Source organism: Ptychodera flava, chromosome 15 (assembly GCF_041260155.1).
Source record: "Ptychodera flava strain L36383 chromosome 15, AS_Pfla_20210202, whole genome shotgun sequence".
In the NCBI taxonomy this organism is placed as follows: Eukaryota; Metazoa; Hemichordata; class Enteropneusta; family Ptychoderidae; genus Ptychodera; species Ptychodera flava.
The window spans coordinates 16,380,797-16,407,458 of record NC_091942.1 but is presented as its reverse complement, the minus strand read 5'-3'; the positions used below and the strand labels follow the sequence as shown (position 1 = coordinate 16,407,458).

At 37.4% G+C, this 26,662-nt stretch overlaps 1 protein-coding gene across 1 annotated transcript; it reads right to left on the bottom strand.

Moving 5' to 3' along the window:
• Window positions 1-1,579: 1,579 nt before the first annotated feature.
• Window positions 1,580-26,662, bottom strand: LOC139151338 (uncharacterized). The gene is made up of 5 exons (XM_070724043.1): window positions 26,495-26,662; window positions 20,675-20,954; window positions 19,107-19,292; window positions 9,438-9,590; window positions 1,580-6,911 (listed from the first exon to the last, which is right to left on the bottom strand). The coding sequence occupies exons 1-5, from the start codon at window positions 26,498-26,500 to the stop codon at window positions 6,760-6,762; spliced, it is 777 nt and encodes a 258-aa protein (XP_070580144.1). The 5' UTR covers window positions 26,501-26,662; the 3' UTR covers window positions 1,580-6,759.

The window sequence follows — 26,662 nt, the reverse complement described above, 5'->3', positions numbered from 1 at the left end:
ATTAACCAAATACTGGCTATTTCATCATGCTAAAGGAGTATAAGACTGACACAGTGTACTACCAGTAGTTCATCCAGAATGAGAAAAAATACTGAAAGGTGTCAAAATGTGTATCTAGGGTGTTCAATCATGAGCAGACTAAATTGCTTGTAAATATTGTTTTGAATGATAATTTGTCTTTTTTCATTTTTAGTCCCCACGGACACCGTCCGGGGGGACTTATAGGTTTGGTCATGTCCGTGCGTGCGTGCGTGCGTGCGTTCACGCAGATATCTCAGAGATGCGTGGAGCGATTTCATTCAAACCTGGTACAAGGATTACTTCATATGTCATACAGATGCACGTCAATTTGTTTTGTGATACGATCCAATATGGCCGCCAGGCGGCCATTTTATTACGATTTTTTCATGTACAGAGCCATAACTCAGGCATGTTTCAACCGATTTTATTCAAAGTTGGTACAAGGACATTGACCATCGTCATAGATATGCACGTCAATTTGTTTTGTGATACGATCCAATATGGCCGCCAGGCGGCCATTTTATTACGATTTTTTCATGTACAGAGCCATTACTCAGGCATGTTCCAACCGATTTTATTCAAAGTTGGTACAAGGACATTGACCTATGTCATACATATGCACGTCAATCTGTTTTGTAATACGATCCAATATGGCCGCCAGGCGGCCATTTTATTACAATTTTTTCATGTACAGAGCCATTTCTCAGGCATATCCGCATGTTTCAACCGATTTTATTCAAAGTTGGTACAAGGACATCGACCAATGTCATAGCTATGCACATCAATTTGTTTTGTGATGCGATCCAATATGGCCACTGTGCGACCATTTTGTCACGATTTTTTCATGTTCTGAACCATACCTCAGACATGTATGAATTCATTCAAAAGTATTTTTATCACAGACCTAATGAAGAGGACTCTATCCTCTCTGAGGACCTGTAATCAAAATACCCATTAACAAGTGGGGACTGTGTCATCAACGATGACTTGTCTTTTTTCATTTTTTGTTCAAGTATCAGTAACGTAATGGGAAATCTGTTCCCTTCCATGTTCTTTGTACATCTTCCACTAGAGTAGTACTCATATGAAACTTCATCAAGGTGTAAATTCCAGGGTAAGGCTTTTAGAATGGAAAAGGACTACAATGTTTAATGAGGTGCAAAGGAATGTATCAGTGTACTACGAGGTGTTGAAATGCTATTTTGTGATGATCTTGTGGGTACATCTTGTTACAACATGCTGATAGTTATTTGTGCCTTTCACTGATGTCAGATTTAGCCTTACCATGCAATTTGCTCATGTTCTGCATATTTACACAGAAATAAAAAAATTTAGAGCTTTCAATAGATGTGTGCGACTCATTTTCTCTTTGATGTGTGGATATTGTCTGTATACAGTAGGAGTACTGTGAGCTTAATCTGATACCAAGTTTATGAAAGTTGCCTGTCCCCGTTCAGGAAAATCCAGGACGAGCATAATACAATGATTTCCACTTCTCCGATTCCACAATTCGGGATGGATGGTAGCGATGAAAAGACTGAAGGCAAATCACTCAATATGCAGCAAACTCAAATTTTATTTCAGTTGCTTAGCAGAGGAAACAGGATCACATTCAGCTGATGAATTCAGTCTTGGATTAAAAAATAAAATCGAGCATGAAGGTGATGTAATACATAAAACAACATTTGAAAGTAATGTCAAACATAGTAAGCAATACAGTAAGAGTAGGAGGTATAAGTACACTGAGAGTATGGCTTGCAGCCATGCAAATGACACTTTTTATTTTAAATACATTTCTTGAAGTTTTTCAGTCAAGTCCAGATTTTACGGTAGTATGTGCCTCAAAAGTGAAAGACTCTTGCTCAAAACTTTCCTCAATGAAACTTTCAACCATTCTCATACTAAATCAAGAATAAAAACCAGGGGTCACCATGCAAATTTTGGTACCAGAGAAACAAATTACCTGAAATTTACTGATATTTGAAATTCAAAATGGCTACCATATGCGTTAACTCGGAGGGGAAAAAAATTTTTGAATTTTGAAAAAAAGGAGAAATTTTTTCTTACTTCAAGAGCTTTAAAATGAGTCCCTACAAAAATGGTAGATTAGAAAAGAATTGTAAAAATTTGAGAGTCAGATATCTGTCCCTGAGGCATATTCTACCTAAAGATGTTGCATGGTGCCAATTTCGTCAAACACCTTTCCTAAATTACAAAACTTATGAGACATGCACAGACAAAACCAGTCATGCCAATTCCCCCTTATTTAAGGTAAACACTGACAAAGCGATGACCCTACATGTGGTTGTTTGGTTTTAAGGTTCAGGCATAGGTGTTGGGCCCTTCAAAACAATGAACTCTTTGCAAACAACCAAGCATGTAACCATTAATTAAATTTTCAGATGGTTGAGATATTTGTGAATGTGTTGATTTCTATTTTGTAATCATTGTGTTCACAAGGATCACATGACAGTAAATTTGAACCTTTATAAATCAGTGTCTACCCTTCCATGTATAAACACTGTGGCATTGTTTCCTGCCAAAATTTGCATGATCAAAAGCTGTTGTATTAATCTTGCAAAATATATCTGTGGCTTTTGTTTGAGGGTTGTTGATTGTTTTCTATGATGTAACAATTTTTAAACTGGTGATTAATTCTTATAGTCAAACACCTATAAATGTCTGTAGCAAAACTACCAAAGGGACAAACGAAATCCAACATACCCTTGTCAAGTTCATTATCTTGAAAATATTTTGTGCAAATTTTGAGTGGAAGCATGACAGCCTTGTACAGGGGAGGGTAAAAACTAATTTTTAGGGTATTCAAACTTATTGCCACATTATCCTTATGTACACAGGGATTACAAAATCAACTCGAAGAATTCGCCATTAACTGGGCTTTGACAAAGTAAACACTTTGATGGGTTACAGTTGCTTGCAGAGAATTCATTGTTAGGAAGGGTCTGTTTGCTATCATGGTCTATTGTGAGATAATCTTGGTGTTCTATATGTAAAGGAAACAATTAACTTACAGTAATCACTATGAAGCGACTGAATTCAAAAGTTGAATATTCGAGAAAAGTTGGCTGTTTGCTGGATATAAAAATATTTAGAAATATTTACACTGCCTATTTAACAATGTGTAAATGTCTGTTTGTATATTGTAAATAGCATTTTGTTTTGCTCAACCCAATAAATATCTACTCATTGTAAGCAAATTTGTATAATATGTTGTTGTCAGAAGATAAGAAGTGTCCCATCATATAGGTGTATCATCACTACCAGTTAAAGACATAATATATACATCAGCACTACCAAGTAATATGTTTGAGGTTGTCTTGCATGGAGAACCAGTTTGATGAAATGTGTTTAGGTCCTCATATGTTCCCTGTGTAAGAGTTAGTTCCTGGTACCCTCTTTGAGGGTTACCAATCATTATCTAAAACACATTACTTTGGGTTGAGCAAACACTTTGATCTTCATCAACCTTCTGTGATTCACTTTCCATTTCTCTTCAAAAAGTTGGTATAATTCTCAGTATTTGGCTTTGGTTACATGCAAACTTAAAAATTACATGCATTACCCACTCCCGGGAATAGTGGATCACAATGGGTTGCTTGAGATCATGGTATTAAGTAGCAATTTGCACAATTTAAAAAAAAGCACTGTATTTCAAGAGACATTTTCAATGTACATCTAAAATTAAACTAGCAAGGTAAAGTTTGCGTCAGTCACTATTGTACCAAAGTCACAGCTCCAGTTTTTATATATAGTAATGGTTGATGATTGTGAATTAGGTTTCCCATTCAGATATTTAATATAATACATAAAAGAGCCCTGCAAATTAGCATGGTGGGTAGACTGGCAGATCTGTCAATTGGGGCAGGGCTGTACCCTATCTCAGGAAATGGACTTCCAGTCTACATTGGTGGTACGAAGAAAATCAACAGGTGGCTGGAAAGTAGAGTACCAGGATGTTGTGACCTTTGGTTCAATGTAACTGACTGAGAAGAAAGCGGCAAATGGCAGATGTTCCAAACGTTGGAAATCTATAAGTGACATGATTGGCAATGAAGACTGAAGAGTTAACAATTTTAAGTGGTGAACTACACCTATCTGAAATGCCATTTTTTTAGATTCAATTTGAGAAATTTTACATTTTTAAAATTTGCCTTCATATGGAAATTTCAATGACTGATAGATAACACTGAAAGATTTCATTCAGTCAGTATACAGAAAACAATTCGCCTTTCACTCAATCAGTTCAATTTGGGAATGATAAAAGAAAAACTTGAATTATCAAAGCCATGATTATAGTAGCCTTCCAATCATTTGTATAAAAAAAGACAATCTGTTACCATGGTGAATTCATAATCTAAAAATCAATCTTTTCATGGAAGTTTTGCTTCTGAAGACTTTCCTGGAAGGAATATCAATTATTGCGGGGCATTTGTTTTGAAAATTATGTCACCAGAAATTGTATCTTTTTGAATACAGGAATGTATATGAACATGATGCAAAATGAAAGAGTGGACAAAATCAACCGTGTCAATAGGTTGTAAGCAGGCGTCAAGATGAAATTTGCAGTCCAATCCTTTCAAATAACAAAGAGAATGTCAGAAGTTTGATCACATCTCAAAGCAAAAAAGAAACAAGCACACAACAGTATCATGTCTTTCAAGAAGATATATAAATTTCACAGCATCACTCAATGTCCATGTCAGACGGAATGCGCTTTAGAGTAAGAAAAGCTAGCAGCATTTACTAACAAGCATGAAAGGTTAGGAATAAATTATGCATTGTGTGTACATTGACAAACAAAATATTTACGAATACACATTGACACGTATGACAAACTTTTCTATATTAATGTTGTTGTGTGTCAGTGATGTTCCTTACATGGTTGTACCTGGTGTTATCATTTTGTTTGACTGACAGAATATTCAATCATTAGCAAACGGTATGATGCAATTTACCTAAAATTGTCTACACAGTACATTGCAGCATGCACTTGGTTAATGAAGTAAACATAAGGCATTTTAGACATTGAAACGCGACAAAATTTCTGTACATACTAGTCTGAAGCATAGATTCAGTAAACATGAATTTGGCTCTACAGTTCAATTTGATCATATGATGCACTATAAAAAAAAAAAAGAACAGCTGTTTATGAACTATTTGAAGTCAAAATTATATGAAGAAACGTTTTTCATTCTAGTACTTTTGTAGAACAACTGTAGTATAAACCCAGAATACAGATTCGAGACACTGGTACTGAGATGAATGACACATTATTAAGAAAGTGAATGCCCTAAGAGAAATAGAAATACTCAAATACAATCTGACCATTGACATATACTTGCTTCATTTCATTTCATCAAGCTTGGTGTTGTAGATAGCAAATTAATCCAACGCTGAAGAGATTCAGCGATGAGGATGTAATCTTGATATCTGTCATCTCAAAATGTGAACGAAATGAAAAGAGGCAATCACATATCAACAGCTAGATTGTATCAATGGTTGTGCAACCAAAATCACCAAGAGCTACTCATGCCTAGTCACCCTCTACAAGAAGAGATGTAGACGTTATCTCATGTGACCAGCGACAATGAGCAGCCTCCTAAATGCAAAGTACATGATGTACTTTTGACGGACTCTGTTGTGTTACAATTCGAGTCAAAGCAGAAAATGCTTTGTTGCAAGACTTCATTCAATGAAACAAGAAAATTGTGAGGCTAAACACTACCGTAATTATGAATGTATAGCTGACTTTCATTGAAGGGACAGTCTGGAAGTAAGGTAGTACCATATTAATAACATTCAGTGGTAAAAAGACTATGCTGTGCACTACAATCGCTCTCTATGCCATATGTGTAAGCTATAATATTAACACTTCATGAATTCTGACTGTTTCATAAGGAAGCTTTAGCTTTATGAAAACAAATAAGCTTTAATTACATTGAACTATGGGGGAACTGGAAACAAATAATTTTCAGACAGCTGTGTGACAATATGAAACTTTCAACAAAGATACTGAAGTGAAGGTTATTCTACTGATTGTTTATAAAATGAAGATGAAGCAAGCCTGGAAACCGATATGGCAGTTTGTACGATCGGTGCAATGTCTATAATAAACAAGGTTTAGTAAACAAGGTTTCTATAATTTTTCCTACAGAGATGAAGAGCAAAACCTCAGAATTATCTTGTTTCATTGAATGAGAGAAGACATTAGTAACGCATTCCGACTGCAATGGACATGAACAAGTCTGCCATTTGCCTTGCAAGCGTAGGGCCCGAGTTTTCTATAGCATTTGTAGACATTTTTTCTCTGAGTATATATATTGTGAGTGTATATGATTCTCTCATATATTTCCAGGCCAGACTCTCCGGACCTAGCATTTTGTTGGTGGTTTTTCATACATGGAATGTAAAACGTACATACCTATTTGAAATATGAGTTGATGATAAAATGAGTTCAGATTTTTTCTCCAAGGAAACAATCTGTGATTACGTGAAGCAGGTATGGAAACATGTAAGAGATTCGTGTACACTCTGCGCATTTTTTTTTTATAAATTCAAAGAGAAAGATCTGATAATAACCATGCAATTAACTTATTATGCTTCACTTTTTTCAAAAGGGGATTCTGAGAGTAGGGAGTGCTGGCATGGTTGTTATCAGATAATTTGTAGTACAAAAAACAAAAGTTGTAGGCTGGGACACTTCTGCGGATTTCTTTATCAGGTGGTTGCTGAACAGCCTACAGTTTGGTCGGCAACTGCTATCCCATAGGCTTCTTCTTTAGAGTCTTCTTCTCTAGCATCATTAGGGTTTTCCTGGAGTCTTTCAAGTTCTGTTGGTGCACCACCACCGCCGTTTTCTCTCACAGGAACTGTGTTTAAAAGATATATGCAAATAGTGAGCTGTAGCCATTAAATTTCATAAAATGGAATAGCCAGCGTGGTTAGCATGTGACTCTATCACTTGGAAGTATTTCACTTTGACCTTTCTTAGCCATAATTTCTTCCCATTTTCATGTGATCCACTTTTTCCATCATGTCCTAATCACATGGCCGAAGTGTGATCAATGTATCCTGGAAATGCGATCAATTTTTGTGCATTCGGCCTTGACATACGGCCTTATCAGACAAATTCACTAGATACGCACGTGAGCCAGCTATGGTATGCCACACTTTTCACCCTTTGAGCATAACTGAGTCAAAGTATAAATCATGTACCCCAGAAGTTCAATAAATTTTCAGCTGATTCAGTTTTGACATATCGTCTTATTACAGAAAGTCATTAAATATTTAAATAAGTCACTAATGAGCATATCATGACACCAAACTGCCAGCAACTGATGTATCCAACAAGTCTTATGCGGGAGTGGATCGAGAAAGTCTACCGCGTGCGACAGAGATCGTTTTTCCAGCAGCGCCCTCACTACTCCTCGACGAAGCAACTTCTCACAAAGACCAAGCGAATCTGAAGCTACTGGACGAAAGGTACAAGACGGCGGTCAAGTTTATTCCCGCAAGGACGACAAGCTACTTGCAACCAGTCGATGTCAGCGTGAACATCCCCTTCAAAGCTGCTCTACGACAGGAATGGAGTGCATGGTTTACCACGGGCCCGAAAGAGTACACTGTCAAGGGCTATCGACGCCGGCCTTCTTGGGAGACGCCGTTTGGTTTTGTCCACCGTGCCACAGAAAAGGTGAAGACCTGTGTGGATTTTCAGCGAGCCTTCGAATGTTGTGGTGTCGGCTGCATGGGACGCAACATAGAAGTCGATCTGTTGAACACTAAACTCCAGAGTGTGCTGAGTGGGGGGCAAGACGTCGACCAGTGCAGCGATGACCTTGACGGCAGCGTAAGCAGTACAGACAGCCCAGAGGAGTTCGAATCGGCGATGAGGGTTTTTTTTGTCGGACTCTGACGAGAGCGATTTCGAAGAATTTTGGTAGTGGCGATATGCTAGTCATTGTGAGGAACACTTGTAGATTTTAGTCCTAGCTGTCATATTGTCTTCCGAAACTTAGCACAATGGGACCTTGTGTTGTCACGGTTGTGCGTTGATTATCCATGCGTTATTTTTACCTGACTCGTAATTTATTTTTCCATGTGTGATTTTATTTTCCAAAGAGATGTGTATAATTATTATTGCAATTTGTGTTGATATACAAATAAAAGAAATCTTGATCGTATCTTGGGTTCAGTTTAGTTTTATGCGTGCGTGAATGAGTGCATGAGTGTCAGTTTGTTATTGTATGATGCATCAGAAAATCGCAACATTGTGTCCTTTTTGTTGAAGATGGATCTTTTAGAATTTGTAGCGCACAATGACGAAAAAGAAAACAAAACTCTCGAGAAAAAAATGAGTGGATGTTTTGCAGCGTTCTACCGTCATTTATTTTTGGTTTTGTGATCAACAGTGATAAAATAACTCCTTTATTTTTTAGTTAATTGGCGGTAAATTTTTACCGAATTACGGCCCTGGGCCGTTATTTTGCTACGGTGTGAAGCAGAAAATGTAGCCATTTTCTGTTTAACGGCCCTGAGCGTACTCTCAGAAAAATCCGGTAGGTGTAATCTGCTTGGATATATCGGTATGGCTTAATTACAGAAATTCATTAAATATGCAAATAGGCTAATAACAAATTAGCATAACCTAACCTAGGTATGACCAATGCCCCTAAGAGCTCTGATTAAAATTGGTAGCAGTATATTACTCAAAAGATGAAGTGGGTGTATAGTTGGCATAAAAAACCTCAATTTTGGTATCAATGATAATTAATTTAAGTCAAAAACGTGACGCCAATTTCTGAACTGTAATATTTCACTTAAAAGAAGAGTATATGTAGAAAAAAAACAGCTATTTTATTTTGCATTATCTATCCTCATTCTAAAATGGCAAGGGTTGAAAGATCAACACTCAAAAAAGTGATTAAAATCATGATTAGCAACATTAAAATGCCTCTTATTCAAAATATAACTTTATTGCCAAACAAAATAGTCTTTTGTTATATAGTATTCAAAGAATATAATGTGAAAATTTCAGAAAATTTGACCCAGCCAGAGTGGAGTTAAATTCTTGGAAATTTTGAAATTGGGAGGAAAAAGAAGCCAGGAAATTGTGATTTGAATACATTCGCATAAATTAACACTTCTTTATCACGAAACATACGACTGCTTGACAAGTTAAAAGGTGAACCCAGCCAATTTTTAATCTTGGGTTAACAAATTAATTAATTGAATGAATATTTGCAAAAAGGTGATTTTTGAGCAAAATACGCTGTGTTGGGTGCAGCGCCCCCTTGAATGGTATTATTACAAATAGGTCACATGATACTGGTAGTGCCATGTGAAAGCAGCTCTGTATCTTGAATACCATTTGAAACATCTACAATTATACTCACAGGGGTGCTGTCTGGTTCTGCGCCTTCTCCAAACAAAATAGCAAACAGCAGCAGTGAATAAGCCAATCAGTAGTAAGGCAGTGCCCACAGAAATTGCAATTGTTCTACGCAGCAGCTTCTTCTTCTTCTCCTGTTCTTGATAATTTATGTAACCTGGAACATGTACAATACAACACAAAATACTGACACGAATAAAAAATACCGTCAAGGACACTATGTGCTCACATTCGGTTTGAATTGGTCCATTCGAGAAATATTTAAACCAGGAAAAACAAGAATGACAAAAGCAAATAAGGTCTCCAACTTAGGTACTGGAGGTTATCTTTAGGAACATGCATATCAACTTCTATAGCAATGGGAGAAGCAGATCCTAAATACATAAGCAAATGTCAACAACAAAAACAGAGAAGGCTTGATAAAAAGAAAAGGTGGGAGTGGGCAAAAAATGCACAAGGGATCTGGTATAAAAGTAATGCTACATCATTGATCTTCTAAACCCTACCCCCTCCTGCATATCAAATGTTCCACCCCTTGGTATTACATAAGACCAAATGACAGGAAGTACATTTACAACCTTGGAGATATTTAATTAATGCCATGAGTGTTATCATTCTAATGTAAACAGCACTTAAGTTAGTTACAGATAGTGAAATGCCTTCCACTGTGGGTGGTGATTACAACATCTGGAATTATCCTGGATCCAAATTTCTCATCAGTTTTTGTATGTCTTACAAAGAAAAGTTGCAAAAATTGGTCCTAAATGAAAACAAGCGACCTAGCGGCCGATATAGCTCCGCTGTGTTTATGTAGAGAATAACTATTTTTGAGACATGTTGATGAAGAAGGGTGGAAATCTTTGATAGCTCGATGCAGTGGCCAGAAAAAAGTGTAAAAATAGCTGCAAAAATACACAATTGAAGATCTAATCATACTTTGAATATATCACATTGGATCATCCCTAAGAACATGTCAACCAAAGCTATCTGATGAGTATTTTTTTTGGAGAATAAAATTTTCTGACCAAAAATGGCAACAATTGCCCCCAAAAATAAAATTTGCAGATTTCATCATAATTTCAAAAGATCAAATTTAGTTCATCTATAGAAACCTATATACCAAATTTCAAAGCTGTTGAACAGTACTTTTTGAGAAACACATTTTTTAACCAAAAATGGAAAAAATTGACCCAAAAATTCAAAATTGCAGATTTCATCATAATTTCAAAAAATATTACTTAGTTCATCTATAGAAACCTCTATACCAAATTTCAAAGCTATCAGGTGAGTAGTTTTGGAAATACCGGTACACATTTTTTGACCAAAATTGGCAAAAATTGCCCCTAAAATACAAAATTACAGATTTCATCAGAAATTCAATATATATTACTTAGCTCATCTGTAGAAACCTGTATACCAAATTTCAAAGCTATCAGTTCAGTACTTTTTGAGAAACACATTTTTTGACCAAAAATGGCAAAAATTGCCCCAAAATTACAAAATTGCAGATTTCATCATAATTTCAATAAATATCATTAAGGTGATCTGTAGAAACCAGTATACCAAATCGCAAAGCTATCAGATGAGTAGTTTTGGAAATACACATTTTTTGACCAAAAGTGGCAAAAATTGCCCCAAAAATACAAAATTGCAGATTTCATCATAATTTCAATAAATATCATTTTGTTCATCTGTAGGAACCTGTATACCAAGTTTCAAAGCTATCAGATGAGTACTTTTGGAAATACACATTTTTTGACCAAAAATGGCAAAAATTGCCCCAAAAATACAAAATTACAGATTTCATCAGAAATTTAATATATATTACTTAGTTCATCTATAGAAACCTGTATGCCAAATTTCAAAACTATCAGACCAGTACTTTTTGAGAAATACATTTTTTGACCAAAAATGGCAAAAATTGCCTTAAAAATGCAAATTTGCATATTTCTGCACAATTTGAACAAATCTGAAAAAGATCATCTCTAGGGACATATGTACCAAATATCAAAGATATCTGACTGGTAGTTTTGAAGGAGAAGATTTTTAAAGATAATTTTACCAAAAATGACAAAAATTGCCTTAAAAATACAAAAATGCAAATACAAATTCAATTCACCACAATTTGAAAAAATCTGACTGAAGTCACCCTAAACTAAACTGCATATCAAATTTAAAAGCAATCAGACAAGCGGTTTCAGAGAAGAAGATTTTTTTTACCAAAAACACCAAAAAATGCCCAAAAATACAAATATGCAAATTTCACTACGAATTGAAGAAACTTAAGTGAGGTCACCCCAAGTGAGCTGCATATAAAATTTCAAAGCAATTGGACTTGTGGTTTCAGAGGAGAAGGCAATTGTTGACGGACGACGACGACGGACGACGACGACGACGGACGACGACGGAAAATCAACCTATTTGATAAGCTCCGCGTCGCTGACAGCGGAGCTAAAAATCACCTCAGCTTTGTTTTCTGGATCAAATTTTCCTACAAATTGGTATCAAATATGACAAAATTATGTTCACAGCCTTCAAAATTGTCTCACAACATATCCTGGGTTAGTATAGGTCATTTAAGGTCATAAACTGAGAAAAGTACCTAAAATATACAAATTTTGGGGTTTCCCAACACTTTGAGCAGAAAATTTATCTAATAACATCTTTCGGGACTTTATACCAAATTACAAAGCTATCAAACAAGGGACTTTATACCAAATTACAAAGCTATCAAACAAGTAATGTTGAGATAAAGTTTTCTTGACCAAAAATGACAATATTGTCTTAAAAATACAATTTTTTATATTTCAGGACAATTTCCACATATCTAACTATTGTTATCTCTGTACGTCTGTGTACGAAATATGAAAGCTGTCTGTCCAGGGGTTTTAAAAAGGAAACACTGTCTAAGATTTTTTTACCAAAAATGACAAAATTGCACAAAATAGTAATTTTCCCCAATTTTGTCATAATTTCAACAAATTAGAAGAGTAACACCCTTGCAAAGAGACAACCCAAATTTGAGAGCGATTGGGCCGGCGGTTTCAGAGAAGAAGAATTTTTACTGAAAATGAGAAAAATCACAAAAAAATTCAGCAAAAATACAAAATTACGGGTATCTTCACAATATTCATAAAAATGTATAAGGTTAACCTAAGGTACTTGCACACAAATTTTCAAAGCAATCAAAAAAGCGGTTCTTGAGTTATTAATTCTTAACCATTTTCACATTTTGTAAGCTCATTTGCATAATTTTGGCAATGCAGACTTCATTTGAACAAAATCCCATCTATAGCCCAGGATGCATCCACACACCAAATACCAAGCTGAAACGTGCAGCGGTTTGCGTGTTTTTGATGTTGACGGACATACTGTACATACATACATACATACATACATACATACCGTATTCCTCCGATTCTAAGACCCCGCCCGTTTATAAGACCCCCAGGATTATTTTATCAATTCGTAATTAGCTGTTAGTTCGTTTATAAGACCCCCAGGGGGGTACACCCGAATTTTGACTGGAACAATAGAGCCATTGTCATGTAATGAGACCAGAATATCCACAACACCTACGCTGCTTATCAAAGTCACAAACAAGTGTCAAAGTGAAGTATCAAACCTCACACACACACGCACACTATTGTTGGGGTTTGGAACATGTCAATCGGGAACAGTTCTATCATTTCCTGGCGATAAAACTACACTTGGATTTCACTACCTAAATGAACAATATAAAAGAGTTTGATTTTTTAGCGCCTCGATCTAGTACAATGTCGTCTTTTGCTACCATCAAAATAAGCAGATTTTTCAACATCTGATTATGTACGAATCGAACATTTCGATGCAATTTGGCTACCATGAATGAACATTTAGGATAGTCGGGTTTTTGGACTTGTCGATCAAGTACGATTCGCTCATTTCATCACGATCAAACAAACACAATTTACACTCATACAAACACAAAAAAGTTGGGTATCAGTAGTTCTCTTTTTGGAGACTGTTGTGGCCCTTAAAAGGGCCGTTTCATTTTTTTGGTCAGCGGCATGATTTGGTCTGTTTTAGTGAATATGTACGGTGAAAACAGTACCTCGGACTGATTGCTTTAGCAGAGGTACAGCCGCATTATTTGCCAAAACACGGACGTGACATTTCTCTGCCATGCCAACTCTTTGAGAATGGATGAATGCTTTCTTCTTTGCCTTCAAGTAGTATTTTTTGTTGACTGACAAGTCACGATCGATGATATTCGAAAGTAACCGTGCCCGGTATGAGTGCTGCATCTCGCTTCAAACTTTCAACTTTGCAACTATCTTGAACAACGGCTACAGCATTTCGATCGTGTATGTTGTCTGCATCTCGGCGAAGTTCATACGGCAAACCTAGTTCTAGCTGATTGCGACGGTAGTTAGGCATGCCGACAGCGCGAATGTTTTTAATAATTACTTTTTTTTCTTGCCCATGACGACCGTGCACTGTCTTATGACTTTTCGGAAAAAAAGTCTACGATAAATCGACGCATTTTTATAGGATCTTGTGACGATGTCGGGAAATCCTTTTGTTGCCGTTATCAAGAGAAAATTTGGGACGTGTGAATGACACGAGCTTTGAACTTGCTTCGCTCAACTTTTGTTTTCATACTACTGAGGCAAAAGACTACGGCACATGAAAAAGTTGCTCTTTAAATGGTGTGCTTATAAAGATTTTTTCAACAGTTTTCTATCAGGTAAGGTATCTTTTGTGATCATTGTGAATAGCTGCACGTTTTGGGCCGACTCGCAGCGATTTCGAAGCTGTTATCCAATTGGGTGGCTGAATCTTACCAATATAATGAAAACAATACAAATAGACTCCCTAAGTGGCTGTGAATAGTGACAATCGACCAATCAGATATAACCTTGCAAACACGCTGCGAGTCAGCCGCACGTTTTCTCTACGTTCAAATTTACCATTGAAGTATAAAAAGTTTTTTTCAACAGATTTCTATCACGTAAGTTTTCTTTTGTGATCATTGTGAAGCGCTGCAAGTTTTCTCTTACGTTCAACTTTACCGTATAAGCAACCAGTGAAAATAGAAATATCATTGGCATCGTAAAATCTTTCAAAAAGACTTAATGACGACGTTATCGACTTCGACTGGTTTGACTTAGATGAAGAGGGCAATTATCGTGTTGACAAACGAAACGCGATATCCAAAGTTTCTTCCGCGCATGAACTGAAAATTTTTTGAATTCTTCCATTTATGTTTCATCAATTTTGTAGTTTTTCTCATGTAATGAAGGAACGGCATTTATGTGTGTGCCTTTCCTGAACTAGTCCCAGCAATGAGTAGAACGATAGTGTAACAGATTTTCAAGATTATGCACGCTTTCGAAGTCTTGCAAGGGAAAAATACCAACTTCATAAGCTTAAAGCGCAGTGGTCGTCGCGCTGCGCGTGCGTGTTTTTTTTTTGTTGATAAACATAAATTTTTGTAAACATAAGTCTTCTCAACTTCAATAGGAGTGAGATGGGAGCAGTCCCCCACTTTGTTAAGGCCTTTGTAAGATTCAACATCATGCAATAGTAAAATATTAAGATCGGAAACGAACTTCAATGGTGTATTTCTATCTATAAACTCGTGTAGAGATACGAACATTGAGACACTACACTAGGCACATTATGTCGCTGAGTTTACTGCACGCAGACACAGTGAACAAAAAGCTTTGATCGCGTGCGATCACGCTGGTTGTACACAATGCTATGTACAGTACAGTGAAAATACATAACTAAAATGATCAACATTGCCTATATATGTAGACCAGCAACAAGCACAATGCCTGACACAAAAATTACACTCAAGACCCTGATCGGCAAGCCAGAGCAGGACACGTGAAATGTTGTTGGGAGACGGTCACCACGTTGACGTACAAAGATATAGAGAATCCGGTCCCACAACGTACCGGCCCGCTACGACTTGGCCCACAACCAACTGTTGATCACCATGTCTTACTTCTCCTAGTATTACGTGGTAAGAAATAGTAAAATGACAGGAAACAACAAACAAAACGAGCGGGTTTTCGCGGCATTTGGCAGGGAAATTGCACGGCTACACCGTGCATAGACGTATCGAGAGATCCTGTGCCCCGGTCCTGTGCACGGTCATGGCAGTGATCCAACCGCTAGCTGGTGTAGGCCAACCGGTGCTGGGCAAACTTCGTTGTTGTACCTACTGATTGCCGCGTAGGTCTGAATCCTCTTTCAAGTGAGATAACCCCACCACATAACAAGAAGACCTATGAAAGGTCCTTCGCTTGACTTGATACCTGTACTCGGAATTCTCGTTTGCACCCCCAAACGGGGTAAACTTAGTAGTTGAGTTGGATTCTCCACAGCCGAGTGTAGCGCGTCATATACCCGGTTTGACACGCACGTTCATACAGACCACGGAACGGAACAGATGCGGAGATGCTTCTTGCTGCAGCGGGCATTGCTCTGCGAGCTATAGATTTCTGTAGTTTGGGTTGTTGTCTTTGTACTCCTGTCGGGCATCTTGAAATGAAAGCTCTCGTCCTTGCTCGCGATGTCGAAAACTAGAGCCCGGTCGTTGATAGTCTGTTGGCGTATACATGCGTATGTCTAGCTCTATGGCTCGAGCGATAACAGTAGCCGAGCCCCATTCAACTGATTCAAGAAAATCATGAGCAAATGTGATCTCAATCCAGCGTGCAATCATTGTTCAATATTCAGCAGATATTTAACTTAGATTAATTGACCTTTTATTGCGTGTTACATTTGGATAGTTGGTATGCTTGTGACAGATCAGCCGCCATTTTAACAAGCGGCAATATCGCAAACATTAAAATCAACCCGTAACATGTGCGGCGTTCTTGGATTTGTTTACAACAGAGGGGGACCCCCTCAGGAGGATGCGCAGCGCGACGACCACTGCGCTTTAAACGGCCCTATACACTTACAGTTAGAACAAAAACGTGCTGATCGTACCATATTCCGAACAGTTGATCATAGATGACTGAATTCCACAGCAGGAGACATTTCGGTCATCGATACAAGTAATAAAAAAACTTCAGGGTGTTTGCCAAAAATTCAACACATCAAATATAAAGCAGATTGGCGCAGCAATCTTTCGTCTCGGCCAGCCGAAGCCTCAACACTTTACCTGTTCGAGCCTGCCTGTTCGTAAGATCGTTTCGAGATACGGTTTAATAGACTTTTTGAAACTAGGAGCAAAATAATAAAACTCACGACGTGTAATTGGTCGTTTATTTTAAGGAGTACAGTAAATGAAAATCGTACATAGAAAACATCAGACGGACACCATCCCACTGAACAGAATTTTACCTTGACCTCATGCACTGACACCTTTGACCTATTGCGTAAATTGACCAATCACAGCCAGCGGAACTTCAGGGACTTTCCCTTCACTCATTGTCTGACCTTTGTGGCCATGCTATGTATGGGGAGCTAGCTGCTGCTGAGGAACGTACTTGTTGTACAAAGTTTCGTGGTGATTATCTATTCACGAAATACAAAGATTTATTGCTATCGTATTGTTTAGTAAAAGAAGGTATGGCAATACGTTATATTTCAAGACTTGTGGATCTCCATTAATTTATACTGGTACAGATTCGACTGCCAGTATCTACACAGCATGGCCATGAGCCGATATCATAAAGTATGAGTTGTCTGTAGCGTGAATCAAAAAATCATTGGCATAAAAAATTTGCATAACATTGCATAAATTAGCATAAATTAACTTCGACGTTCGATTTCGCGGTGACATCCGTTTATTAGACCCCTATATCTTTTTCGTCATCTTTGGTTCTGAAAAGGGGGTCTTAGAATCGGAGGAATACGGTACATACATACATACACACATACATACAGACGCCATCCACTTCAGCCTATACGATAAACTCACATTGGTAAAACCAAATGTGAGCTAAAAATTGTAAGTCATTGGTCAATGGAGCTTTTATTAAAGCCTGATGCAGTGAAATTAAATGATACATTTCTCATTGCTGTTCATACATATCAGTCCAGGTAATATACGACAACTTGCGGTAAATAAATGATATCATGAGTTCAGTGGAGAGCCAAAAGTTCATTCATGCTGCTCCTCAGTACACTAGCTTGACCTAAAAAAAGGCCTTCAGCTACTAACTAATGGTTAAATTTTGATTCATCAAAGAAAATAGTTCTTTCTCACCATTCAGTTCATCAGTTCTACTGCAATGCTGTTCTGTATGGGCTTCCAAAATTGCAAAAACTACAACGAGTCCAGAATACAGCCGCTCGACTTGTCGTCAGGGGTAGGAAATATGATCATATTTCTCCTGTATTACGAGATCTCCACTAACTGGTTCAACACCTGTGACGAAGCGCATAGACTATAAAATTCTACTTACTGTCTACAAGGCTTGAAAAAATTCATATCCATCGTACATCACTTCACTCCTGTCTTTAAAAAATGTATCACGAATTTTGCGATCCAACCACAATGCTACATTAAATATTCCGCGTTTTGCAACCTCTGCTTATGGTGAACGTGCTTTCTGTGGCAGGTCCAAAATTATGGAACTCTGTTCCTTTTAAAATCAGATCCGCTGTATCAATTGGATCTTTTAAAACTCAGCCTTAAACTTTTCTTTTTACCAATTCTTAATGTTTTTTTGGTTTTTTTTTAATTTATTTATACTGAACTGATTTTGTTAAAGTTTTTATGTACGTATATTTTACCTGGTTTTGTAAAGCGCATAGAGACTTTATGTATAATGCGCTGATAAGAACTATTTTATTATTATTTTATTTTTTTCAAATAATATACTCTTTGTTTCATAACAAAAAGGAGTATAACAATATCAATTCCAGTCATTAAGAAATTTTGAAATGACCTTACTCTTCTTTGAATAATTATTACAAATTAATTCTTCAATTAATAATCTCTGAATATTATTATTTTATTATTATTATTATTATTATCATAGTCAAACTAAGCAAATTCTACTTTAATACTACAAATGGTAGCAGACTCAAGACCAACAATTACTTTCCCATGAGCCAAAAAAGTAGCGTTGAGCTAACTTTTCCTATTTTATAACATTTAGCAGAACAAATCCTGTTGATCGGTGTTAGATCAATGTAAGCTCGATTTAATACTGATAAAAGTTCTGTGTTGGCAAATCCATTGAAATTTTAAGTCAGTGATGAAAGCAGCACCTTCAATTGTGTTTTGTGGAAATTCATGCACATTGCTATGATTTTCATGGGCCTTAAACAGTAACTCACTATACAGAATGCTATAGCAATCTTTCAGAACAGTCTGAATTTTGATTCAAGCAGACAATGATCTTTGTAATTCAGTACAGAACCAAGTCGGCTAATGAAGACACAGTCAAAACCACTCAGCTACATCCCCACCTTTAAAACATTCAAAAATGTTCCAAACCAGTTGCTAAGTTCACTGCACACAAGCATCAACACAGATATCAAAGCTAGAAAGACAGCACTGTTTTTTGCCCAAACTATCTTCATCTGTAACTAGCCCTTAGTATTAAAGTGAATTACTGGTCTAATAGCAGTAGCATCCAAAATACCAGCCCAGAACATACATGCATATATTCTACATTTCAGGAACATGTTCTAGAGGTAATTAAAATATGAAACTTACGGCTGCATTCCTTTTTGTATTCAGTTGGAGAGGATTGTAGGGTTTCACAACTTTCACAGGTCCATTGCCCTGGCAAACACCATTTTCCAATATCACAATCTGATTCCTGTGTGCATCGAAATACTTTTAGATCCTCATTTGAGCCGTCTTCACCGCTTGATACAGGTTTTGATATGATTATAACACCTGGTAGCAGGAATTTCACGAGAAGACAAACGTAAAGTCAATATGAATAAACACACATCAGGGGACAGTCTTTTGACATTAATTAAGACATTTGAGAAGTTGCCGATATTCAACATAAACCTACAATTATGTTGAAAAAACAGCCAACAAAGCGTTCCTCCTACCTTGATTAAGGTTGTATGTGCTTTGAGACTGAAAGTTATAAACAGTGACCGCTGCTCATATTTTCGTGAAGGAAACTTTTACTGTAACCATTCATTCTCTTTCATAATTTAGAGTAAGTAGTGATCCCCAAGCAAATTTTAGCACTTGGGAAATAAATTTCTTGAATGCATTTGAAATCAGAAATGGCTTGTCCTTATTTGTGTTAACTCCATAGGGAAGATTTAATTTTTCCATTTTACAACGCGGTGGTGGAAACCTCATTTTATTCCACCAACTTTAAAATGAGTCAAAATGAGCGGCGCACGTCACATCAGCAAATATTGTAAAACTTTGAGAGTTCCCATAGTGCTCTTCCTGTGGCAAATTCTACCTTGACAGACAGAACTGAGACGGAAAATGTTGACAGAGTTCATGGGTATACACCTGATCTACTACAAATCTATTGGCCCCATGTGCTAATGAGCAAATGGCTCCATATGCTAATGAGCAAATGGCTCCTATGACAAACTAACCAGCTCAAATATCTCAAGGAAAGCCCCCTTCCCTGATGCACAAAGGCGTAAGTGTATTACAAGGTTTGTAATCATATCATCAGAATATTGAAATTTGTTTGTACAACCAAATTTTGCTTTCAAGCGCTGAGCTGTGAAATTTGTACATTGTTTTGTAACATCTCAGAGTGTATTTGCATATTGGGCCTCGAGTCTTAAAAATCTGAAAAATTAACCATGGGGTTATATAACCAGATTCAGCTTTAAAATATGAATTTCTTTCAACTTGAGAAGCCCAAAGTCCTCCTCTCTCTGCATGCATTCCTTTGTTGTTTTCATGTTTTTTGCAGGTTCTTGTTAGTTAAAGAATAAACAAAAATTGAGAAGAAAAAAAACCTGCCTCACCACATCATTTTTGCAATATGCCTGGGATGAGAAATAAACTTTTTATTTTTCTTGGCCTTAACCTCTGACAGGTCCATGCTTACCTCTGAGAATACAAAGTTTGGCTAAATTATGTTTGGTTCAAGAACATAGGTACCGCTAAGTAAAATTTCTAATACATGTCTCCCCTTAATATGATTGTATCAATTGAGTGTATCAAGGGGAATTCCTGTAACATAAACTTTGGAATCCTACAAAATTTACCTATAGATACTACTACCTTCAACAACTCATCAAATCTATACCAACATGAATGGATTACTTGTATGACTTTGTACATACCTATACAATCAGGAGGAATGTCTTTGCTTCCATCCCAGTATGAGCATGGTAGGCACATTCCATTTGGATCGCAGGTTTGGTTTGACTTACAGTCTTTTGCAGACTTACACGGACCAATTTCTGGTTGCAAGTCAACAGAAGATTCTGCAGCATCATCAACACCGTCTGCTTTGTTCTCTACACCATATATCTGTGATATTGGTTTCGAGTTCACTTCCATCCAATAAGAAGATGTTATGACAGCTAGTGCTACCAGGAACACACGATTTAGAGCTATCATCTGCAGAGAATTAATGAAATTACAATATGAGGAAACAAGCAAACAGAAATACTAAAAGCTATGTGATGCAAATCTCAGCTTGTGAGCATCATGTATCAATGGTTCATGCAAAAGTTCATGCTGTTGTGGCAAGAGTGAATGAAATTACCATTATCCAACACTATCATTACATAAGCTAGAAGTACTGAGGTCAAGGACACAATTTCCTATTGTGACTGATGAACAATGATTGATTAATAAAGGTATGGGACTTGATCCCAGGAACCAAGTCTGTTGGAGGATTAAGGTGTCATAGCCTTTTGTTTTCCATCGTAATCTAGTCAGTAAATTTCCTTGCAAATAAATCTGACACCTGACACAGGCCTTACTAAGAGTCTACATCAAATATCTATGAGCAACTGCTTGAAAATCACTCTATATTATGCATTAATAAAAGATAAAATCAGTAAGAATGCACAAAAAGCGGATAAGTTGAAGTAATTCTTGGTCATGTACACAGCAAGCTAAGTAAGTAAATAATAATAATAATAATAATAATAATAATAATAATCCTATATATAACGTCAATTAATTAGAAACTCACTTGAAATTTAAAGTTCACTTGTGGCAAAGCAGCTTAAATATAAAGGGAAATAGTTGAAAGTGTGTAAACATTTTATACTCATGGCTGAGACAGGACTATTTAAAGGATGCAAATTGAAAAGTAAAGATAGAGACATCAGAGAAGCTGTGTTGAAAGTCTCATGTGTCACCTGACCTGTTTTGTTATGACCAAGTGCAACCTGAAAACTTTGAAAAGGTGCTGCTGCATTTTTTTTTCCTTCCCCATTTTTCTCTCGTTCTACAAATTTCTCGTTGTCCTTTATCAGATTTGCAGTGTTTGTATAATAATGGCTTTCCTCTCGAATAAAGCAAACCTTCGAAGTTCCACAGCCTGTTAGCTTGCTCAAACTATACAGTAACACATGCAGGTTTGCCATTTGCCTACATGTATCAATAGTATCATTGTACTATCAACTATCAACAAGTTCCTGCAGTCCTGTAGCCTGCCAGTGACTTTTCCAAGTCATTCAGAGCAGAAACCCTGCTGATTGGTCGATTGTCACTTCTGTGAGTTAGATGTACACCGGACATCCCCTGTGACAGAGAAAGCAGGGGTTGTCCGCAGCAGGTACCAGTTCTACCTTGCAACTTTTCCAAACCGCCCTGAACCAACTCTCTTGATTCCAACTCGCCCAAGAACATTTTGTAATTTTTACTAGTACCTCGTCCTGAGTCGTCATCAACTCCAAATAACATCTGATCACAGTCTCCTTGTGGTCTGTCAGATACAATATTCATGACTCAAGATACTTGAAATCGACAACAACAATCAGCCAAAATGCAGGTGCAGAACATGAACTAAACCTTGGCTAATGCTGTGGCTTGGGTGATATGGTACCATATACATGTATAACACCCAGGGAATGACAGCTTTCACTAATGCATTCAAAATGTTGAATTTGATGTATTTGAACTCAGGGCTGTCAATTATAGCCGGTCACCGGCGGCAAATCGCCGTCTGACACAGGTCTTGCCGCCGCCTGTTTTCCCTATTCAAGGCCTGCAATAATGATCTTTACACACGTTATGAATTCTTTCCTGTCCCAATTCTACCGTTGGCTGCGCTGTGCTACAGAGGCGCAGCCCCTAAGGCTCGTTGGTAACCGATTTCTGATTGGTTTCAATCGGTACTGTCAAAAAGCTTTACGTGTTCTGATTGGTTTTCGGACGTACACGATCGATATGGCTACGAAAGTCAACAGCCACGTTGGATTTATGGGTCCAAAAAAGACCCCGAGAGGCTTACACTAGCTCTGGATATAAAAGTAATGTCATATTGGTAAATCATTTTATTTTCCTGAGGAATTTCAGTGATCGGGGGTTCAATCCATCAATGGTATAGCATGCAATGTAGATTTCACGCCGCGTCTGAGCAAAATGCCATAGCATTACGTGTATTTAGCGACTGGAATTTTTGATTTGTTTTCCCGTTTGCAGATCGTGAACACTCTTTACAATCAGTAAGAATCGTTTACTCAGCGCAAAAAAAAACTTTGTGGGGATTGACATAATTTTTAGTGAGTTTTGACTACCACTGAATTTGTTTGCACCAAGCCGCCATTCTATGAAATGTATTCATACGGTAGTACATGCTGTGTACTGTGGTTGTTTCGAAGGCGCGAGTATTGAAGATTGATAAATATATATTTTCCGACATCCGAAATCTTTCCTCAAAAGCAAATATAGGTATTCGGATCCTTCAAAATCATTTACCAAGACCAACATTTTTTAATGTTTAGAGCAATCACAAAATTTAACTAGGCTTGACAATATACTTTTGCGGTATCTTGCACCTACGTGCAGCGGTAAACGATGTTTTGAATAGCATGGATATAACATGCATGTAGTGAGCCTACCCACTTGGCCGGCGAGGGTTTCGACAAAACTCTGACTACTGTGAGGGATATCAGAATAGATACTATGACAGTCACCAGGAGAAAAGATTTGATCGTTAACTTTCACGCGCAAGGATTTACTACGTAAATAAATCAACATATTCTCAATCTTGTCGATTGAGAGGCCGACGGACAACAAAGCCACGCAATTTCATTTGCGGATGTAAACTTGAGTATTGTAATTGTTTGTATGACGTAGCGTCTACTCAAATTGTCTCTGGTAATGGTCTCGTATTTACCCCATTACATTTGTAAATTTTCACACCGGAAATTCATAGCCGGTAACTCTGAGAGAGGACTTGAAACAGACAAAATAAAATTACAGCAGTATCAACCAGACGTAGATCGGAAGTTTTTTGTCGTGACGTTATGACATCAGTTTTGCAGTGGGGACAAGATTTTTTTAAATTCTAATACGATTAGCTGTTTTTGAATGGGAACGTATTACAATTATTGAATTACTTTCTGCAGATGTTGTTTCTTAAGAAATAGTTTCTGCAGGTGTAGTTTCTAAAGCTACATCTGAAGAAATAGTTTTTGCAGATGTAGTTTCTGAAGCTACTGTTTCATCAGCCTGAGAATGGCAATATTGAGGTATTGTCAGCTGGTACTGCCATACAAGCCTTGGGCTTAGATGAGTACTCCAGTGATTCTGATTATGGTTCAGATTATGATCTTTATTAAGCAGGTTGTAATTTAACAGAATTCGTATGCAAATAATAATAACCTGGTGTATCAATAAACATAAACTCTGTAATACTTCTGTTTTAATTTATTTCACAAGATTCAATTTCATGTTACTTTTTACTTTTACGTATGCAAATAATAATAACCTGGTGTATCAATAAACAAAAACTCTGTAATACTTCTGTTTTAATTTATTTTACAAGATTCATTTCATGTTACTTTTTATACTTCAGTTATAATAAACTTGACAGTAAATTGCCCTCAAAAGTGCCACCACAGGCCAACAATTGAAGATGAATAATTAGAAAAGCTTCAGCTTCAGGAGGGGGGACTACCCCCTCCTTGCCTCCACCCTCGTGCGCTTGCGCGCACGCCTTGCTACGCTTCGCTCCGCACAAGGCTGTACCCTCCTGTTCTTTCACTTGTACCCTACTATTCTGAAAAACATTGACAGCCCTGTGAACTTGCTTTGTCATTTTTACATGGCAGAACAATCTGTCCTTCATTTATGGGGAAGAAGAGCAGTTTATTTTAGTTTTAGTTTATTTTAGTCTATTTTGCTAAAATGTGGACTGGTGTGCCTTATGGCGAAAAATGTCCCACATGTCAATAGCCAAATTTTGTCTATTGACAAGTGCCTGTAAACAGGCACTTGTCAACAGACACTCCGTAAAAATTTACAACACAAGGTACGGTATGTGTAATCTATAACACCAGATATATTATTACTACAAGTGCATCTCAAACAATGGGGCGAGGGTGAGTTTATTCTGGGCAAGATGGAAAAGGTGCGAGTTAACTGTCATTCTTCTGAAGCTGCAATAATTGTAGCAAAGGGCCGTGCTCCTTTTTCTGCCGTGTTGGCCGCTCACTACAGCCAACACAGCAGAAAAGCCTGCTCACAGACCATATGCTACAATTATTCATTTCAGCTAAGATTGTCAGGCGCAGGCGACTGTGGGACCATGGACGTAAAACAAAAAGATGTCTACCGTCGGCAAGGCACACTAGACCAAAACACCTAGAAATGTATTGTTACATGTACCGGTATATTGATACCGCAATTTGATGACAGTTTTTCACTAAAATATGACAGATTTCTCCCGATCAGGAGACTTTGTCCAAAATGTGTAAGAGTTTCAAAGTGTTGATGAATGAATTCCGGGACATGACTTTGACGTTCAAAAGTACAAATGGAGTTGTTCCCAACTGCGGAAATACACCTAATTTTCATATGAGTGCTGTATGCCTTCACTATTCAATCAATCAATCAATCTTTATTATACTCAACTCACACTAGCAGAGAGTGTGGTACGGTACATTCCAAAATTGGACAAAGTAGAAAACTGAACACTTTCGAGAGGACAACAAAGTATCCAAGTTGTATAATAAGCAAACTGTTTAACAGTGGGAAGGCTACTGGAGGGTCAGCACAAATCAGTGTTCTTCAAAATTATACTCCATAACCCTTTTAAGGGCCGTTTCTTTTTGTGTGACACCGGAAAAAGTGGAGCAATTTATTCCACTTTCCTGTAACAATAAAACTCGTTCAGTGATAAACTTTTTACATGAGAATAATAAATGAAACTCATCATCTATTTCGTTGCTATCACATCTGAGACAAAGTCTATCTTTCAAAGGCAATTTTGGCTTACTTTTCCTACCCAATTCAATATTTAAACTATGATCACTCAATCTAAATTTCGATAAAGCTCTGCGAAGAGTAAAATTTGACTATTATTGAATAAATGTGGACATATGTAAAGAAAGCAATGATGAACTTTTTCAGAACATGGGTAAACCCACCCTCAAATTTGGTGAAGTAGTACACTTTTCTATATCTGCTAAACGCGCAAATGTCTATTACGCAGAAATATTAAACATGTATCAAAAGAAGTCGCCACATCGAGACATTCTCCTAACTGAGGAGGTCAATTTTTCTCCTGATCGGAAGAAAATCCCCTTTTGGTATAGTGTGCTACTGTCTATTGATGGTGAGACGAAATGACTAGTGGATGGAAGCTAAATACGGTGGTTTCAATCCGATTCGAAGTCACAATCATGTACGGCACCTAGTCACCTAGCTGCCGTACAGCGCAGCTAGAGGTTTTGCCTGGGTATTTGGGTCGGACGGCGACTTGCCGTCAGACCCAATTGCAAATACCAAGGCAAAAGCTCGAGCTACTGTACTGCAGCTACTAGTCACTTATAGCGGAGAAGCCACAGACAAAACCGCTCGGTAAAATCCCCAATCTCAAAAAGATCGGTTCAATAACCGAGCTATGTTGTTGCATTTTTCTGACTCTGCTACCCCTCCACACGCTGTGGAATGCTGAAGTCATCTGGATAGCTTACCTTCATGATTGAAAGGATATATTATCGGATATGTTTCAGTTGCAGACTTAAAACCCCTGTTCCAAATGAAATTTACGCCAGTTTTAATTCCTATGTGCGCAATCCGGGATTTTCCCGAAAGATGGTGCATAGACGTCATGACGACTTTGCATTTGGAAAGTCCCGCGC

Bases quoted from the DNA above. Each gene is read 5' to 3' on its own strand.
- LOC139151338 (XM_070724043.1), bottom strand. The intron at 19,293-20,674 runs GTATGTACAAAG...TCCTGCTACCAG, and splicing joins CATTCCTCCTGATTGTATAG to GTGTTATAATCATATCAAAA. The intron at 9,591-19,106 runs GTAAGTTTCATA...TACATGTTCCAG, and splicing joins ATACAAAAAGGAATGCAGCC to GTTACATAAATTATCAAGAA.